The sequence below is a fragment of the Muntiacus reevesi genome, chromosome 2 (assembly GCF_963930625.1).
Source record: "Muntiacus reevesi chromosome 2, mMunRee1.1, whole genome shotgun sequence".
Lineage (NCBI taxonomy): Eukaryota > Metazoa > Chordata > Mammalia > Artiodactyla > Cervidae > Muntiacus > Muntiacus reevesi.
This window is the reverse complement of record NC_089250.1, coordinates 141,459,483-141,474,054: the sequence shown is the minus strand read 5'-3', so window position 1 is coordinate 141,474,054 and position 14,572 is coordinate 141,459,483. Positions and strand designations below refer to the sequence as shown.

Genomic DNA, 14,572 nt, shown 5'->3' with positions numbered 1-14,572 from the left:
GGGAAAGGCAACCCACTCCAGTATTCTGGATAATTCCATAGACAAAGAAGCCTGATGGGCTAAAGTCTGTGGGGTTGCAAAGAGTTGGATACAACTTAGTGACTGACACTAACAAACTAACTAACTCTCTACGTACAGTTCTAACCAGCTCTGCCCTCTGTTTCCCCAGGAAGTCAGAGGGGCTGCTATTTGAGCCTGGGAGATGCTATCTCAAGAAGTGACCACTACGCTGAGATGCCACTGCACACCCACTGGGATGGTTACTATTAAAAAGACGGAAAATAAAAAGTATTGGTGAGGATGTGGAGAACTTGCAATCTTTGTGCACTACTGGTGAAAATATAAAATGATGCAGTGGCTCAGCAAAACAGGACAGCAGTTCCTCAAAAAACTAAAAATGGAATTAACATACAATCCACAATTCCACTTCTAGATACATACACAAGAAAACTGATAGTATCGAACAGATACTTGTACACCCATGTTCACAGGAGCATTATTCCCAATAGTCAAAAGGTAGAAACAGCCGAAGTGTCCACCAGCAGACAATGGATAAACAAAATGCGGCACAGACATACAGTGGAGTTCAGCCCTAAAAAGCAACTTCCACTGAAGTACAAGGTGGATAAACCTGACACAAAAGGATTAACAGTGAACAAGTCCCCTCCAAAGTGGTACCCAGAGTTGTGAAATTCATAGAGACAGAAAGTAGCATGGTGATTGCCAGGGGCTGGGGAAGAGGTGAATAGTGAGTCTGTGTTTAACGGGTACAGATTTTCAGCTGGGGAAGATGAAAAAGTTGTGAAGGTGGATGGTGGTGAAGGCTGTACCATAATGCCAAGTACTTAATGCTACAGAACTGTACACTTAAAAGTTGTTACAATGGGATATTTTATGTTGCATATATTTAACCACAATCTATTTTACTGTGGGCGGGGTGGAGGAGGAGAAGTGACACTGATTACCAGAGAGAGGACAGAGCAACAGTTTTGGGTGGAAACATGAAGCCCAAAAGCACAGCAGTCAGGAATCACCATATCGTTTGGGGCCCACGGCTCTACCATCTCAGAAACCTGGGGGCCTCACACTGTCATGAACACAGTAACTGATCTGACAGGACTCACTCTTCTCATTCAGAGCCCAGAACAGGATTCCAGAGCCTCCCCACACCAACAGTGCTTGGGCCCTTGAGGCAGACCACTGTGTAAGGGGCTCTCCCTTGTCAATCTACCTTCCACCCACCACCAGTTCACCCCTATCTTCTTTCAGAGATAAAGGCTTTTCAGAGAAAGAGGCTTTTGTGGTCCCTCCCCTCCACCAAGCAGGTGTTTTGTACATACAGGTATGAACTCAACACCCCTGAGTTGCAAAGAGGAGGTTATTCATGCTCGGCATACTTTGCTTGGAAGGGTATCATCCATTTCAGAAAGATTCCCATCCAAAAATAGTTTTTAAACATTTCTTTTATAGTTTTGCTCTTTAAAAAAGAGTAAGCTTCAATGATCTGGGAAAAATCACTGGCTAAGGTTTTTGTGTGTAAAAATCCTATAGCTTTGAATAATATGAACTTCATAAGTTCACAAAGTCTCTTTTCATACAGGATCTCACTTGATTCTTACAATGTCTCTGGGAGCTCAACAGGGCAGCAGTCATCCCACTGTACAAATGAGGAAACTGAGGCTCAAAGAGATCAAGAGGCCTGTCCAAAGCAGCACACACAGCTAGGAAGGAGCAGAGAACTAAGACCTCATTTCCCTTGGATGCCAGATGACACTCTGGATTAGAACCTCACATTTGAGCAGACCATTTAGCCATGAAAGTAATTTTAAAAACAATGTTTGATTGTTTTAGCCCCACAACATCTCTGAAATAAACTGGAAATATCATCTTGTTTTGTTTTTTCTTCTTTTTTTTTAAGAGATGATCAACTGAGCAAAAAACAAATGACTTGCCCAAGAGCACCATTCAAGAAAGTGACAAAGACACTATAGCCCCTCCCTTTGAATGCACTTGACCTTGACCACTTCCCTTATAAACTTAACTTTGCCCACAATTTCTTCTTTTTTTTCAACCATGCCATGCTTAGCATGTGGCATCTTAGTTTCCTGACCAGGGATCAAACCCACACCACCTGCAGTGGAAGCTCAGAGTCACCAGATGGACAGGGAAGTCCCCTGTCCACAATTTCTTGACCTTAGCATACTCAAAACTTAAAGGAGCCCGTGTAGTTTTTATATAGGTTGTACCATATTTCTGTGAACTTGGCAGGGAGTAGACATACCTTTATTCTCTTTTTAATAGCTGGGGGAAAGAAAAGAGGTTAAAGAAATCTTTAAGTTCCTTTTCAGCTCTAAAATTCTATGATTCTAAAAATTCCCCAGCAAGTCAATTCAATGTGTAGAGAGACCTGGAGTCCACTTCACCCACCCTCCGGCCTCACACTCTATCCGACCTCCCCATGTCCACCCCTGAGTTAATGGCCACAAAAAACATGTGTGCCTGGGAGAAGAGCCCATGCCTACAGAAAGTGCTACTGCTTGGCTGGGACCCTGCTAAGAGGCTTCATCCTGTCCTCCTCCTTCAGCCCCAGTATCTCCTTCCAAGAGGCCCCCAAACAGTGGGGAATTATATCCTAGGTATCTGAGAGCTTCTCCAGGCCTGGGCCGAGACAGAAGCCAGTCCCAGGAACAGAACACCACTTTGAGGTTGCAGTTAAATCTGTTCATTAGGATACACTCACCCACCTAACACCCACCTAAGATGAGAGAGCAATCATGACTGCTTCCTCATGATCTTCCACAGACCTTACAACTCTGTTCTACACACTAACTTCATTCAATAAATATTTATTAGGTACCTACTCCATGACAGGCATGGATCTAGGTGCCATAGAACAAACAAATAAGAATCTCAGATTGCACAGAGTAGGGGAGATAGCCAATGTCAGGTGGTGGGAAGTGACAGGGAGAAAAATAAAATAGGGAAAAGGTGGTAGATAATGCTGAGAGCAGGCAGTGGAGGGAAAGGGATCAATTTTAAAAAGGATGACCTGGGAGGGTGTGACTGATGAGAAGTGGCGAGTCTTGGAGGAGGAGAGGGGGAAACCCGTTTAGCTATCAGAGGGTGGCACAGGAATGAAGAGCCAGAGAAGGCTGAGGAAAGGCAAGGTGGTGACCATCCTCTCATGCCTTGTAGGCCAACACAAGGACTCCGAATGAGATGGGAACAAAGCAGTAACAGAATCTGACTTACAGTTTGCAGCATCTCTCTGGCTGCTGTGATGAAAATAGTCTGTCGGGAGACAAGGGAGGAAGCAGGAAGGTCAGTTAAAATGCCGATGGGTAGCTTAGACCAGGATGAAAGTAGTAATGATGGTGAGAGTCAAGTGCTGGATATATTTAAGGCAAAGTCAACAGGATTTATTGATCAAATGAATGTGGGATTGAGAGAAAGGGAGGAGCCAGGGATGATGATAGAATTTTGGGGGACCTGAGCAATTGAAAGGATGAAATCACCATCAGCTGAGATGGTAAAGACTGGGTGTAGGCGGTGTGGGGGGTGGCGGTGTGGGGGGTGGCAGTGGTGAGGGTGGGAGGGTTCATTCTGTTTTGGACACATTAAACTTGAGAAGACTTTTAGACATTAGATGTGTTGAGTAGGCAGCAGAATATACACGGCTGGAGTTGGACCAAATGGGTTGAAATGATATATGTGGGAGTCACCAGCATATATAATAATACATAATTGTATGTATTATCATAGAGCATTTCATTGTTTACTGTCTGCCCCCCACCCCCACCCCAAACTATAAACTCCATGAGGCCAAGGACCATGTCAGTTCATACCCAGCAAGGTACCTGGCTCGGTAAATATTTACTGAGCAAATGGAGAAGTTGCCCAATTACTCCCTTAAGAATAGTCACAGCAGCCCACACAACAAGAAGTACACTCTCTTGCAATCACAGCGCCAAGCCCAGCCGGCCCAAAACAGGGCCTTGGGTCTGTTCACCCCGAGCTTGAGATTCCAGAATGTAAGTGGATATGCTTGGCACATCACGGATATCTGGGTTTCAGCCTTGCCACATTCTCAAAGGGTGGAGCTGGGCGAGAGACCTGCCTGTTCTACCACATCTGCTTCTCCCCGGGATGGGCAGGGGAGGGGCTGCCTCACCCACTCACGGGCAGAGAGATTGCATCTATCTAGGGCACAAGCACAGGTTGGTGAGAGCCCCCCAGAGGAGTCATTCCCCTCCTTCATGTATTCTCCGAAGTTTGAAAAGACCACTCAGCATCTGAAGGCGAGAACACAGACCTACTGGGAACCTATTACAAGTAGCAGGTGAAAAAAAAAAAAAGTGACAACCACAAATCTTGATGAGATGAGAGTACTGCCTAATCCTTCGAGCGAAAGCAAGACTCCCTGACCAGTGGGCATCGTGTCTCTGCTTCACCCACCAAGTGACCAGGAGGACAGAACTACAGCCAATAAGTGACATAACCAGGCGTAAGATTTCAGCTCATTAACTTCCCAGTTTAGAATCGCTACTTTTGTGGAGATGATAAAAACAGCTCTAGTGATCTGGTATAGTCCCCTCCCTTTCTGAAATAATGCAAGTGCGACCCTAAGATGGTTGATGACTGGCCAAGGATTACCCAGCTGCAGGCCCAGGACAAGAAGTAGGGTTTTAGCCCTCTATTGAGGGCTTCTTCAGTGACAAAGGAAGGGTAAGAGTTACAGTGGGAGTTTTAGGCATTAGTCTTATAACATAAAATTATGTCCCAGTCAACAGGGAAACTACAGGTGTCATAGGAACACCAGGTACATGCTGTGAAGTTAAGAATGGTTCCTTCGCTTGTACCAAATTTGTCATCCTCCAGGGTTCTGCTTGGCTTTGGACTTCATGAATAAAGCTGTTCACAGCAGGACCCACAAAAGTGAAATAAAGATACACTAGCAGATTTTCTTTTCTTTTTTTCACAGATTTTCTTTTTTAATGCAGATATATACCCCAGTAAAACATTAAGGTGAAATTTTTATTTGTTTATTTATATTTATTTATATCTAATTTTGGGGGGCTGTGCTGTGAGGCTCATGGGATCTTAGTTCCCAGGGATTGAACCTGGGTCACAGCAGTGAACATGCTGAGTCCTAACCACTGGATCACCAGGGAATTCCCGTGTAAGCTTTTTAAAATCAACAAAAATTGAGTGCTTCCTCGGTACAAGTTATTGTGCTAAGTGCCTAGTGTGTGTGTGTGTGTGTGTGTGTGTGTGTGTGTGTGTGTGTGTGTGTGTGACAGTATCAGTAAGAGAGGCAAGCACACACACATACAAGGTCTTCAAGGTTGGCAGTGCGGTTGCTGACAGAAGACTGTAACATCAAAGAACCGTCTAATAACATGGAGTGGATCACTGTTAAGTAAGTGGCATAAGGCGACTCAGAAACAGCAATTCTGTCTGCTGCAGGGGCTGGGGGATTTGTCAGGCAAGGTGCTTCTAGAAAGATAAAGGATTGGAGGTGAACCTTGAAGAGAAGAAAGGCTCTTGATAAGAAAGGGGAAAGGGCATGAGTAAACACAGGTGACCTTAATGTCAAGGAAGAGAAAGAAATTCTGTCATAAAAGGAAGGACTGGACCAGACCTGAACAGCCTTGGAAGTTAAAGTTCTTATAGGAGTGGGAGGCGCAGAAAGATTTCTGAACATAGAACTACAGGGTTTGGAATAGGTGAATTTAACAGATGTCTTCTGGGATACCAGTGCATGTAGGCATTGGATGAATGACTGAAGATGTATTTGTCTCTGTTGGGAAACTAACTTCAGCCTGGGAGATGAGCTGGCCTTGAGGTAGTAACAAGGAGCAGGTCTGTAAGACCTGCTGAATGAAGAACTAGCAGGTCCCAGAGAATGACTCCTCCAGGTCATGGAGGCAAAGAAAGTTAACAGAGAGGGTTCCTCAAAATATAAATTTAGACAGCTGGAAGAATGGAAGAGCATAGGGAAGCTAGCTGAAGGTGGGGAGACGCAGAGCTGGTTTAGAAGCATTGACTCTGAAGTTAATTACATCAGTGTCCAATACATGAATCTGGGGTTGGAGAGGCAATAGCTGAAGATAGAGTGTAGGTGTCTTTCCAATGGACAAAGAGTTGTGGGTCTAAGATTTCCTTGGGAGGGAGATGAGAGGAAAAAAAAAATGTAAAACTGAACCATGGGGATTTCCCAGGTGGTGCAGTGGATAAGAATCTGCCTGCCAATGCAGGGGACATGGGCTCCATCCCTGGTCTGGGAAGATTCCACCTACCTCAAAGCAACTAAGCTGGTGCACCACAATTACAGAGCCTGCACTCTAGAGCCCGTGAGCTGCAACACTGAAGCTCCTGAGCCCTAGAGCCTGTGCTCTGCAACAAGAGAATCCCCTGCAATGGGAAGCCCTCACATCACAAAAGAGGAGCCCCCTGCTCCCTGCAACCAGGAAAACCCAGCACAGCCCAAAATAAATAAATACATTAAAAAAAAAAAAAAAAAACAGAACCATGGTGTCCCACACTAGGAGGTGATGGTGGGCCTGAGTAATCAAAGAAAAACCAAAATGCCAAGGAAGGAAAAGTTTTTGTTGGGAGGGTAGTTTCAAAGGGGAGAGGGTTGTCAACAGTAAAAACAAACAAACAAACAAAAAACCACCCTACTAATCAATTACATATACTGAGCACATAAATAATACGTATTTGTTGAATAAATGAATGAAAGAAAGCCCTTGGATTTGAGAACCCTCTCAAATCCATGTCAGAAGAATGGCTTATGTTGCCCTCAGACAAGTGGAATTCAGTGCTAAATTTTATGTCGTCCTCCCTATAAAAAAACATGTTGCTTCTTGCACAAGTCATCCTGTCCAACACACAGACATCCTTCCCTCCTTTCCCCTTGTTTCCCCTCATTTTCATTTCCAGTTTCCGAAACTCAAGCAACACAAACCTGTGGTGTCAAAGGAGACAGGAAACACCAACTAGAGTTTCTACTTCATTAATAACTGCCTGTGGCTCCTCTTACATAAAGGGCTATGTGGCAACTGAGTAGCAGACTGCGTTCTAATCCCAGCTGTACTACTAACTAGCTGTGTGGCTGAGGACAAGTTGCTCAACTTCTCTGGATCTGGGCTTTTAATAGACAAGAGAAGGTAGGTCTATCTGGACTCTAGACAAGTTTCGAAGGTCTCCTTGAGCATTAAAGTCTGCGATTTTATCATTCTCAGAAGGTCCTTGCAACACTCTCTAAGAAGGAAGTGAAGTGAGTACAAGACCCGGGGAAACGACCGCCAGACCTCTTACCCAGGCGGAGCGCCAGGAAAGGAGGAGTGTACCCAGAAAGTGAGAAGGCGCTGCCGGCCCTCGCGGATCACCAGCGAGCAGATCCCATCCCCAAGGCTGGGAAGGATCCCAACAACCCGAGTGCGATTCCCACCCCGCACCCCACCTTTCCTAGACTCCCAGACGGCCCAGAGGCTCTGAAAAGCCCTGCGGGAAAAATAAAGATTTCTTTCCCAGAGTCCTGCGCTGTTTTTGCAAGTCGGATTCCAGCAGACATGATCTGCAGCCTGATAATGACACAGTCTTCGGAAGGAGCGACTGTGCTCGTCTCCTTCGCTCAGAGTTCTGAGGACGCCTGGCCGCCCGCGCCGTTCCCCGACGTGCGGGCTTCCGACCCCGGCCCCGCGGCCAGGCCAGCTGCGCCCCAGCCCGGGCCCTCCTTCCCTCCGTCGGCCCCTCAGCGGTCTGCAAACATTTCCTGCCCCTGCCCCCACCCCCACCCGGAGCTTCCCAGTTGGAGCGAGTTGGGCTCGCAGCCGGGTCAGGGCTCGCGGTTGCCCCAACTCGGTTTCCCCGGCCACGGGGGCTGGGAAGGGGGGGGGGGGGTCCCGCCTGGCTCGGGTGCAGCCATCGGGGAAACCCTGGCGCCAGAAGCTGCGGGAGGTCGCTCGGGAAGCCCAGGTCTCCCGCAACAAGGAGGAAAACTAGCCGAGCGCCGACGACCCTGCTCCCTTCCCGGTCTTACCTGCTCGCTTGCGGGGGTGTCCTGGGGCGGTCGGCCTCTCCCGGCGCTGTCTCCCCACGCAGTTGCCCATGCTGGCTCTTCAGCCGGGCCCCATGCACCGGAGGCGGCAGGCTGATCGGCTGCTCCGCGCTCCTGCCCCGGACGGCGGCGTCCCGGGTCAACGGCTCCTGCTGCCAGGCATCGGGCGCTCACCAATCTCCCCCGGGGCGCGCTCTACCCCGGCACCGGCTTCGCCACAAACTTTGCGGGCGAGGGGAGAAAGGGAGGTGGCCGACTCCCCAGCACAGTCCCAGGTGGCCGGGCCAGGGGGGCCCGCGACGGTGCCCTGCCGAAGACCAGCTCCGCTGGAGGGGCGGAGAGAGGGGGCGGGCACCGCCGCAGCTACTCCCGGCTAGCTCGGGGCTCCCAGCTGGGCCCGGCCCCCCGCAGCCTGTCACTCACCTGCCTAACCCCGCCCCAGCTCAGCCCCTCTGCCTGCTGCCGGCTCGCGGTGCCCGCGCCGCCGCCGCCGCCCGCCCCAGGTGCGCATGTGACCGACGGCACCGCCCCCTCGGGCCGGGCCTGGTTTTCTCATTGGTTTCCCCCAGGGTGCGGACCGCCCCCTCGGCCCCACCCAGCCAGGTGCCCGCCCCGCCGCCCGTCTCCCGGGGAGCTGGGCCGGGAATTATTCGCCCTCAATGGCCCCCGGCTGCGTGCCCCGCTGCAGCCTTCCCTTCCCTGAGCCACCGCCCCGACTCCAGACCCCGCCCCTTGGGGAGGGACCGTCCCCATCCCTCCCGGGAACTGCCTGGCCTGGAGCCGGCAGACACGTGATCCAGGGAGCGCCCCGCCCCTCAGCCTTCGCCAGGCGATTGGCTCGGGGAGGCGCGTGCGCTGAGAGCCCCGGCCCGTGCCACCGCCCACTTCCCCTCCCACGGTCTCCAGTTCGCGTCATGGCCGCCGCCGCGGCTCTGGAGGCGGTGGCGCCTCTGGGCGCCCTGTGGGGCCTCGTGCAAGACTTCGTCATGGGTCAGCAGGAGGGCCCCGCTGACCAAGTGGCTGCAGGTACGGCAGACGGCGCCGGACGGCTTCCTCTTTGGGACATCCAGAAGGGAGCGGCCTCAGCAGAGGCGCCTGGCGGGAAGGGAGTAAGGGACAGCGGTGACTTTGAGAGATTGGTCCGGGGCTGGTTGTGAGCACCGCATGCTTGAGAGCCATAACAAACTGCGAGTCGCTTGCAGTCTTCCTTAAAACGCCGTCACGCCCCTCGTCTCGGTTTATTGTCACTATGTGCGCCGGCCGGGGTTAGGAGACTCATTACGGTTTCAGAGATGAGGAAACTGCTGCCCAGCGAGGGCAAGAGACTTTCAGATGAGGCCGGTGGAGGAGCTGGGACTCGGACCCAGGTCCTCCAGTTTAGAACCAGGGGCTCATGCCGCGAAAGCATGTTGTTTCTATGAAGTTGACGTAAGAAGAAGCATCTTCAGCGGCATCAGCTCGAGTCGCGTGGCATGTTGGGAGTGGCCGGGCGGCCCGATCTCTGACTGGCTGTAGTTGCAGAGATGAGGAAAGAAACCTGTCTGGGGGGAGTTTGAGATGTTCTGCGTATCCTTCTTAAGGCTTACCCTCCGTTTCTTGTTAAAGTTCTTGACTAATTTGCTTTGTGACTTTTTAATGTGGTGCAAGTGGTGCTTGTTTTTATCTTTTCCCCTTCTCCTGTTTCCCGCTTTTGATCACTTTAGGAATCTCTTAGTTCTGGCAGCTTATCTAAGATTTGAATAAAACAAATTACAGATTTCCTTGGAATTCTGAGACTTCACTCTTTTAGGGAAAAAAAAACCTAAGGAGTTACTGAATGTTAGAAGGCCTGTAATAGAATACAAAGTAATCTTGTCAGTACAGACTTTTATTTTTGGAAATTTTGCATGTTTTACGGAGAAGTAAAGGATACATTTCTCTTGAAAACTGAACATAATCACTTTCAGGATGTGTGAAAAATGAATAAAGTGAATTTGTCAGAAGCATAAACCATTGATCCTTAGCGTATCCAACTTTCATTCAATGCTTCCACAGTTATCTAACACATTTTTCAAACGTGATTCTAAGTTATATATAAAAACAAATTACACTAGATCTGTGCCTGCCAGGGACTTACAATGTAGTGGGAGAGGCGATCATGCAAACAGTATGAAAAGGACTGCAAGAGGTATTTGCAGGGTGAGGTGGAAACATTAAGGAGCAAATGAATTGCCGGATGCAGTCATTCCACTAAAGCTAAACTTACAGCTCTGTGCACTATAGTGCGTTGTCAGTGCTTATAATTAACAACTGCACTGTTATCAGTGTCATTTTCCCCAATGTTTTATTACTAAAAACTTCAAACATCCAGCAAAGTCTTAATAATTTTTTCAAAGACACACACCCACTGCCTAGAGTCTACCATTAACATTTTAATATAATTTGTTTTATCATGTGTCTGCCCATCATTTAAATTGCAGCTATGAGTACACCTTCCTCTGACTGCTTTGCTATGCATGTCATTAACTAGGGTTTGTTTAGTTTATTTTGGTATAAAGTTTGTGTTCAATGGAGTGTACAACTCTCAAGTATACCTTCATTGATTTTGAAAAATGCATACACCTACCAGCTACCAAGATAAAGAACATTACTATAAAAAGTGTTCTTTGTAACTCTTTCCTTTGCCATTTATATATTAGGAACAAAGTAATTTAGGGTTTTCAAATTCAGAACACAATTGAGAAGCCAGCATGAATAAGGACTGCCAAGTTCTTAAAATATTTTTGTAAAATTTGTATTTTTTATGCCTGAAAAAAAGGTGGCCTAATCTATTGTCTAGTTTAAATTTAACTCAGCTCAGCTAAGTCTGTAATACTAGCCCTGTTGTAATTTAACCCTCCTGATTAGGAAAGGAGGTTAGTAATGACAGATAACTAACAGAGCAATAATAATAGATAAGGTGGAAAAGGTTTGGTGGGGTTGAATGATGCCTAACCTTGGATTCTAAGCAGAGGGATTTGAATGACCTATTGTACATAATTGGAGTCAGTGTAGATCCTTGAGCCAAGGAGTCATATAGTGAAGGTGAATTTGAGAAGGATTAAGTTGGTATTCTTAGTCTTATATCACAGCTTTCGTTAGAGTTGTTGAAGGGTGACAGAGTTTTGAAGCATCCCCAGAATAAGATATGCTTTCTAATCCTCCAGCCTAAGTCAAGCTTTGTGATTGCTGAAGGGGACCAACTTTCTATTCAGCCACTCATAGCAGTAGCGCCTCCTACAAATTGTAACTGCAGAAGGAACACCCTGTGATCACAAAGGTAGTTACCACCAACTTCGTTTTGCATTTGAGTTCCTGATGAAAGTAGGTGTCAGATGCAGAGGGTACAAATGATCGAAGAGAAATGATTTGGCAGCCTAAGGGTTAAAGACTTCTCAGCCAGGCATTCAGTGGCTGCCACTCCCCTCCTGGATCTTTAGTTCCAGGCAGCCACCTTGATTTGCTGTTGCCCCAATGCCTTTCTTCCCAGATCCCTCCACTAGCTCCATCTAATTCGAGTTAGACCTGGGATTAAAGGCCCAGTTTGAGTGCTCAGTGCCTGCCCCCAAGTGTCTCCTGATCCTCTAGGCAGACATCATCTCACACTAGAATCTTTGTGGAACTTATTTCTCAACCACTCATACTTTTTACCTGACTTTAGTAGCTACTTCTGTAAATGTCTCCATATCATACCCTACTGTAGAGTCCCCTGGAGACTAGCATAAGTAGGTAGTATAAGAGATGAATAAATGAATAAGAGATGTTGAAGGAAGTATTTATGGAATTTGAGGCCTAACTAGTTACAGGGCTTGGAGGTAAGAGAGGACTCTTAAGATTACCTCAAGAATTTGAGCCTGAGGATGAGCAAAAGAAAAGTACTTTGTCCAAAAATTGGGAAAGGAGATTTTGAACACATTGGCCTTACAGGCAATGGATATAAAATTTCTTCCTCTTATTTGGATTTGCCTTCATTTTAGTCTTCATTGTATTTTCCCACATTTGTGATTCCATGAGGAGACCACTATTCTTGAAATCAGAAGGCTGTTAAAGAAAAATAAATATAGTTTTGAGAAAAGTGTGGCATCCTCAGCAGAAAGGGAATTTTGAGAACTTGATTGGAACTGAGTACCGACTGGGATTTCTGTCTCCTGTTCCTTCACATCCTCCCCCCTGCCCCCTTGGCTGCTACTCAGGAGGCTGCGACTCCATCAGACAGAAGTGTGATTGTGCATTCTGTGTCATTGCTCATGGAAATACTCCTTTGACGACTCCTCAGTGCCCCACATGAACTGGTGCCCTGCTAAGGAAAGAGTGGGTAGTTAGCAAGTGCTAGTAGGTTCATTTTTAGAGAACAAATCTTGAACACATTGGAAAAACTTAGATCTACCTAAATAGGGAGAGAAACTTACATTTATTTTTCCTTATGCCTGTGAGACCGCCATTGGGAAAGTTAACTTTTTATTAGCTTCTTTCATCCCTGGAGTTCAAGTGCATAACTAACTTCCAGGTGTTCAGGTGTTTTTCATTTGGAAAAACTAATCACTTGAAGTTAGTGATGGGGGGTTCCATCCCTGGTCCTGGAAGACCCCACATGCCATGGAGCAACTAAGCCCATGCACCAGAGCTATTGAGCCTGTCCTCCAGAGCCCAGGGACCCCAACTACTGAATCCTGCGTGCCCTAGATCCTGTGTTCCACAACAAGAGTGTTAATCGCTGTTGTATCCAGCTCTTTGCAACCCCATGGACTGTAGCCTGCCAGGCTCTTCTGTCCATGGGATTCTCTAGATGATAATACTGCAATGGGTTGCCATTTGCTTCTTCAGGGGATCTTCCCGACCCAGGTATGAACCTGGGTCTCCTGCATTGCAAGCAGATTCTTTACCGTCTGAGCCACCAGGGAAACCCACAACAGGAGAGGCCACCGAAATGGGAAGCTCATGCAGTGCAACAGGAGAGTAGCTGCCCGCTCTCTGCAACTAGAGAAAAGCTCATTTAGCAATGAAGACACAGCACAGCCAAATAAATAAAATTACATTTAAAAGAAAGTTTAAAGATAAATAAATAAAGTTAGTAATAGATCGTCCCACATGGGCTTCCCTGGTGGCCCAGATGGCAAAGAATCTGCCAGGAATGCAGAAGACCTGGGTTCAATCTCTGGGTTGGGAAGATCCCCTGGAGAAGGGAATGGCTCCTACTCTAGTATACACTTAAGAATTTAACTCCTTTCCTATGTTACCCCAGTCTCTGTTTGTATCGCTATAGTAACACTGAACTAGTTGTTTTTTAATTGTTTTAAATGTCTTTCTGCCCCCCAAAACTGGGTTCCTTAAAAGCTCCCTATCTATATTTCTTTCTCCAGTCCTGACATGTTAGTTGATTTATAATAGATTTCAATAAATATTGAATGAACAAATGAAAACAAGCATAAATGATAATCTTTTAAAGAATGGTTAAAGGAACATGTAAAAGGGAGTAATTTTGTTTGGGAAATCAAGGAAGCCTTCACAGGAAGAGTTGCAATTTGAGCTGGATCTTGAAGAGTTAAAGTTCCTCAGACTGACAAGGGCAAAAAAGAGGCATTTCAAACCAAGGGAGCATGTCTCCAGGCTTGAGGATATGGAAGAGCAGCTCATGTTGAGAACTCATGTGACTGAATGATAGGAGCTATGATGAAAGGTGAGGCTGGAGGAGATTTGAGGGCTAAATCATGAATGACAGCAAGCCAAGGAGTCAGGCCTCAGGCAGTGAGGAGCAAATGGAGATTGGTGAACAGATAATTAGTTGTGCATTTTAGATAGATTAGGGATGGATCAGAAGGCTTTTTAAAAAGTGAGATAGATAAAATTCACTGTAAAAAGTGAGATAAAAATGAGATAGATAAAATTCACACTAACCATTTTAAGAAATAAGTGGCTTAGTATATTCACAATGTTCCACAGCTATCAGCACTCCCTAAAAATTCCAGAACATTTTCATTCCACTAAAAAGTGGAAGGCTATTTTGACAGCTGTCCCTGATAGCCTGGTCATAGGGATGAAAAGGAAAAAAAGATGAAACTTTGAAAGACATTTCTAACATAGGCTCAACAAAACTAGAATAAAATGTTAGTTTTAGTCATCTTTTTGGAAACATCCTCAAAATACTGATTCTAGTTTTTTGCCACCTTACTTGCATTTTTCTTACTATTATTTAGTGTTGCAACAGCTTTACTGTCTCTTCATTTTTTTTCGTTTTCTTTTTCCCTTTGGGCTGTACCGCATGGCATGTGGGATCTTAGGTTCTCAGACCAGGGATCAAACCCGTTACCCCTATCATGGAGACTCAGAGTCTTAACCACTGGACCGCCAGGGAAGTCCCCATTTTTTTCCTAATTTTATATGACTTTTGTACTTCTCTTTTATGCTGGTGCTGCATTAATTCAAGATGAAATCTTTATGAAAGGATGAAGACTGAAGGGCTGTACTAGGAGAATTTGCCCATATACTGGG

The 14,572-nt window shown here is 46.6% G+C and overlaps 2 protein-coding genes across 6 annotated transcripts in view; one reads left to right on the top strand and one right to left on the bottom strand.

Moving 5' to 3' along the window:
* The window catches only part of UBTD1 (ubiquitin domain containing 1), a 50,458-nt gene extending 41,754 nt beyond the window's left edge, over positions 1 to 8,704 (bottom strand). Inside the window, exons 1-2 of one of the 2 annotated variants that reach the window (XM_065920061.1) lie at positions 8,048 to 8,704; positions 3,253 to 3,291 (exon numbers count right to left, since the gene is read on the bottom strand). Coding sequence is in view for 1 of the 2 variants with exons in the window: in XM_065920060.1 (XP_065776132.1) it covers positions 8,048 to 8,117 (70 nt within the window). In the remaining variant the exon portion in view is untranslated. The remainder of the gene's footprint in view (positions 1 to 3,252; positions 3,292 to 8,047) is intronic. The other variant, XM_065920060.1, reaches the window with a different exon arrangement.
* A 246-nt stretch (positions 8,705 to 8,950) lies between these two features.
* The window catches only part of MMS19 (MMS19 homolog, cytosolic iron-sulfur assembly component), a 36,464-nt gene continuing 30,842 nt past the window's right edge, over positions 8,951 to 14,572 (top strand). For all 4 annotated transcript variants that reach the window (XM_065923023.1, XM_065923021.1, XM_065923022.1 and 1 more), the window contains exon 1: positions 8,951 to 9,091. In XM_065923023.1, the coding sequence (XP_065779095.1) occupies positions 8,980 to 9,091 (112 nt within the window). In that variant the 5' untranslated portion in view covers positions 8,951 to 8,979. The remainder of the gene's footprint in view (positions 9,092 to 14,572) is intronic.